This window comes from Arvicanthis niloticus, chromosome 22 (assembly GCF_011762505.2).
Source record: "Arvicanthis niloticus isolate mArvNil1 chromosome 22, mArvNil1.pat.X, whole genome shotgun sequence".
In the NCBI taxonomy this organism is placed as follows: domain Eukaryota; kingdom Metazoa; phylum Chordata; class Mammalia; order Rodentia; family Muridae; genus Arvicanthis; species Arvicanthis niloticus.
This window is the reverse complement of record NC_133429.1, coordinates 29862079-29867371: the sequence shown is the minus strand read 5'-3', so window position 1 is coordinate 29867371 and position 5293 is coordinate 29862079. Positions and strand designations below refer to the sequence as shown.

Genomic DNA, 5293 nt, shown 5'->3' with positions numbered 1-5293 from the left:
TAGGCTAAAGTCAACTTCAGATATTTTATTTCTATATTCCCCTCCTTTGTTTGTTGACAGAACCTCACTCTCTGATCCTAAAGACCCCTGATCTCTTTTTCTGCTTCCACTGGTGGGTCACCAACCCCCAAAGAACCTCTTGTCTCCATCTTCTCCCTTGCCAGGTTTACTTACAGGAATGTATCAGCCTGCTCAGCATTTTACATAATCTGAACTCAGGACTTCATTTCACAAGGCTGGTAGTGTCCCCTCTGAGCTGTCTCCCTAGACTCTTCTAACTGTTTGACACACCTGCCTCATTGTTTTCTGTGGTCTCCAGTTCATGCCGTTGCACACCAGGACTTCTTGTTCCTTTGTCAAAGTAATTAATTATTCTGGATTTAAATTCCACAAGAAGAGACAGCATTATTAGAGTTATGAGAAGAGGGATCCGGACACTGTTTTAATTCAGTGCCTACTGGTCAAGCTCTTCCCTTCCCATACTCAAAGTTGCTGCATTTTAGAAGTGATGTCACAATTTTAAAAGTTCCATTTTTTTTTAATAATAAACCAAAAATGGAGTCATTTTTTTCCTACCCTTATACAAACCTAAGGACAGGCTATGAGAAATTGAGATGTTATGTTTGGGTAAATGTCTTTCAGGTTTTCCCCCACTCCAGTTTCTTTGGCCATTTTTTGCCTTCTCTCTTCTGCTCCTGTCCCTTTGTTGGAGTAATTAATTATTCTGGGATATAAATTCCATAAGAAGAGATAAAGTTATCAGAATTATGAGAAGAGGGAGCAGGAGACCATTGTAATTATTTGAGTAACAATGCTATATGATTCCCCTCTTCAAAAGTTGACTTTTCAAGTTGTCTTCTATGTATGAGACAGCATAGCACGTAGCTAAAAACAAAAGTTCATACCCCATAAGAAAAGCTAGGTTGGACTCTGAGTTGCAGAAGCATTCAGTCTACAGCCTTAATCTCAGTGACCAGGTAGCTAGTGGAAATCACAGGAAATAACACAATAATAATTACATTCTCCTTCCTCTTTCTAGTGATTTCTACCACTGCAGAGTGTAATGATGATTCTCTGTCTTGATAAGGAACTACACAGCTACACAAGAACAAATATACAAAACTGGCCCAAATTGCTCAAAATTCAGCTCTCAATGGATGTTGAGAAGGACTAAATAAAGCATCTTGGGTTAACTTTTTAACTGACTCCTAAATGATATGAAAGTGATTTTTGCATGGCTTTTACTGTTTTATTAATTTAGTTTAGTTTTTGAAAAGGGAAGCCACAGGAAACATAACCCAACATGAGGTAGAATAAATAAAAATAAAGGTACCCACTTTAAAAGGTAGCTACTATAAAGTGTGACTTTTATTTTATTTTTTTTTAAAAAAAGCTACTTATTCTTATCAAAAGCTACTTATTGTTGGTAGTGGAAGAACTCCCTCCAGAATTCTCACGAAGGATTGAAAATCAAAGAAAGAGGAACAAACATTTAGGGGAGAAGAGAATAGCCAAACAGAGAGAAGGGGGGAACACCAACTGTAGTTTATTTGCCTTGAAAAGCTTAGTTCCAACACAGTTTTTATGTTATACACGATAACTAATGTTCTCTGCACAGCTACATGCTACATAAGTCATATTGTGATAATATTTTATTGAACCTTTAACTCACACTCGATAAAACAACCACTATCATCTTGAAGTAATTAGATTGTACTTATCCATAGGCACAGAAATAGAGCTCAACCCAGCTAGGACTGAAAGAGAGTTTTTTGAAATCTGGAAGCCCTCTCTATTCCCTTTTTGCATTAGGAACGACATGGGTATATGTTGGACTGTGGACACCATACAATAAAGAACATTTGTTTCATTACATGTGCCTTGGTGTCTTACCCATCTGAATCCCAAGCAACCAACTTCGGTGGAGTCCAGGGATAGCTAGAATGTGAATTAAAAAAAAAATGGTGCAGAACCTTTTGTTATTTCAAGGTATGTTTGCAATATCAAGAAACTGTTGTGCGTCTTGTGTTTAACCTCAGCTATTTTCGGGGCTTGTTCCATGTTTATGTTCCTTCTTGTATCTCAGTCCTACCTTTATATGCTATTGCTCCAACTGGAAAAAGAAGCAGAATTCATATTTTAATTGCACTCTCTAAAATAACAGGTAGCCAAGGAAAGTCACTCTGAAAGAATCCCGAGTCACTGCATACAATAGCATGGGGTGTGAGCACCCTTCACCCACTCCCCAACTCCCACATCATCTTACAGATGTAGTAAAAGAGAGGAAAGAGATCATTTACCTGCTTCTATTGAGGCTGAGGCCTGAAAGTCATATGTAACCTTTGAAGGACTGGTAATGGTTTTAATCACAGGGATAGCATCGGGGTTTTTTTTTTGACAGGCCGAACAGAGAAAAGAGCCGAACCACACTGGAAATATTAATGAGGCTATTTTGGAGCAATGGCTATTGCCTATGAAATCTCTCATCATGAGTCTATACTTAGAATTCAGTTGAACTCTGGAGGGAGGGGAGCAGGGCAGTGTTAATCCCCAGTTGTTTTTGAAGTTGCCTGGTTAGCAGGTTAGTGTCTAAACTGTCCAAAATGGAAGCACCGAAGGCTTTCGGTGCTGAGACTCTTTGTGTGTATTTTGTTTTAACCTGTTTGTCTTATAGACTGTCGTATTCACTCTCAGAGGTGACATGTCTCCGCTTTCTTTCAAACTAGATGTTCTAGGGAGTGCTAGCTGTAATCACTTTGGGAGACTGATGCTCCATGACAGCTAGAAGTTGGATTGAGTTTCAGTAGCTACTATATATAAAGCTGGGTCGACTTATGTCACCGCACTAATTAAATGCCATCTGGGTGGCTCCTCTGGGTTTTTGAGTCCATCACCCAGTTCAGATCAGTCAGAGGCCAAGGAGGAGAACATGATGATGGACCTTTTTGAAACTGGCTCCTATTTCTTCTACTTAGATGGAGAAAATGTGACTCTTCAGCCATTAGAAGTGGCAGAGGGCTCTCCTTTGTATCCAGGGAGTGATGGTACCCTATCCCCTTGCCAGGACCAAATGCCCCAGGAAGCCGGGAGCGACAGCAGTGGAGAGGAACACGTTCTGGCGCCCCCAGGCCTGCAGCCACCCCACTGCCCGGGCCAGTGTCTGATCTGGGCTTGCAAGACTTGCAAGAGAAAATCTGCCCCTACCGATCGTAGGAAAGCAGCTACCCTGCGCGAAAGGAGGAGGCTAAAGAAAATCAACGAAGCCTTTGAGGCCCTGAAGCGTCGGACTGTGGCCAACCCCAACCAGAGGCTGCCCAAGGTGGAGATACTGAGGAGCGCCATCAGCTACATTGAGCGTCTGCAGGACCTGCTTCACCGGCTGGATCAGCAAGAGAAAATGCAGGAGCTGGGGGTGGACCCCTACAGCTACAAACCCAAGCAAGAAATTGTAAGCCCAGACACTACCAGGACAGGGAAACGTAAAAGGCCTATTAAACGTCTTCCTGAGACCATAACCTCCACCTGCCTGGTGCCTACCCGCTTTCTTGCCCGGCCCTTGCCCTCTCTAATGAACCCCCTGTGACCCCAGAAGACTGAGCCTCTGCTCTAAGCAGGAAATGCGGTCTGGCCCAAGGAAGCAGAGGAGACACCCCCAAGCCTCCTCCTCCCACCCCTCACTTCCCCTCATCCCCTCTCCCACCCCCAGTATTTGTTTCTTTCCTAATCTGTTGCTTTGGTTTTCCTTCCAGCTTGAGGGTGCGGATTTCCTGCGCACCTGCAGCCCCCAGTGGCCAAGTGTTTCGGATCATTCCAGGGGCCTCGAGATAACTGCAAAGGAAGGTAACGTAAAAGAAAGGGCACTGGGCTGTACTAGAGACATCAAGCTCAGCACAGCACAGGGATGCTCTGGCTGAGCACAAAGAGCTCAAAGCGAGCTCAGAGAGGCAGGGCCAAAGGTTCTCTCTCTCTCTCTCTCTCTCTCTCTCTCTCTCTCTCTCTCTCTCTCTCTCTCTCTCTCTCTCTCTCTCTCTCTCTCTCTCTCTCTCTCTCCCTGCCTCTCAGCCCCCCCTCTCGGATGCAGTCCTCCCTCGTGGCCTCGGTGGCCTCCTTTGGGACACACTGCGGGATGCTACATGCACGGTCTCTGTTTGTTTTCTGTGATCAGGAGGAGCAAGCGTGGGTGCGTCAGCCTCCAGCAGTCTCCAGCGCCTTTCTTCCATCGTGGACAGTATTTCCTCGGAGGAACGCAAACTTCCCAGCGTGGAGGAGGTGGTGGAGAAGTAACTCAGCCAGCATTTGGAACATTCTTCACTCAGCAGGAAAACCCCTTTCAGCCTAATCATTTAGATTAGGTCTCACAGACCCCAGAGTTTATGAAAGGCAAGAGACTTAGTATTAAAAAAGAAACTTCAAGTAAAAGTCCTTCGCCTTGGGGCTTTTATTATGATAAATAGTATTATTTTATTATGATAAACTGCTAGTGGCTTAGCTCTAGAACCTTAAATTTGTTTTTAGTTTGGCTGGTTTTTATAACAGATTAATTTTTACTACGATCACGTGACCCTTTCCCGTCAGTTGCAAACGAAGTTCATTCCTGTCTAAATCAAAGTGGGAACGTTTAATCCTAATAGTATTTAAGGTACTTTTGTAAATAGTCTTAGTACTTTTGTTTTTATGTACAACTAAAGGATATATTTTAAATGTGGAATTAAGCGTTGTATATAAAATGTGTGAAGATCCTGATATTGTAATATTAAAATATTAATATGTTTCTACATGTACAAAGGTGGCCTTAATTTGATTTAACTGGAAAGACCATAAAGACATGTGTGCAAAACTAAAGAATAGCCATATTTTAATTTAGCTAATACGTGTGACCACTTATTTGGACATCTTCTTTCAGCGTAATTTATAGTGAGGAAAATGAGTTTTGGGGCCGTAATCTCAATTAAACTGGGCACATATTTTCCACATAGATTCCTCACTTGTCATTAGTAGGGGGGAGTATCCAGAAAGTGTCTCTTCTCTACTTTCTGTGGCTTTTTCTTTTTCTCTCCCACACTGTTCTATGGTTGGTGAACTGAGCGGGATTTGCTTCCTCTAAAATTTAATTTTAAATATATGAAAATCAAATTTCCCCAAAAGATTTCTTTGTTCATTTCCCTAAAATATATCCAATTAATTCGGCCCAATTTACTTTTTTTTTTTCTCTCCTTGGTGTTCCAGACTGTTTGCAAGTGTAGATCTAAAGTATCCAGGACCTATACTGGCCTGATAGCCAATTTTCTTGAAC

General features: G+C 42.3%; 1 protein-coding gene across 1 annotated transcript; it reads left to right on the top strand.

The window, feature by feature from the left end:
* Positions 1–2867: 2867 nt before the first annotated feature.
* On the top strand, positions 2868–5293 carry Myf6 (myogenic factor 6). Its single transcript, XM_076920156.1, has 3 exons — positions 2868–3448; positions 3750–3840; positions 4166–5293. The coding sequence occupies exons 1-3, from the start codon at positions 2930–2932 to the stop codon at positions 4282–4284; spliced, it is 729 nt and encodes a 242-aa protein (XP_076776271.1). The 5' UTR covers positions 2868–2929; the 3' UTR covers positions 4285–5293.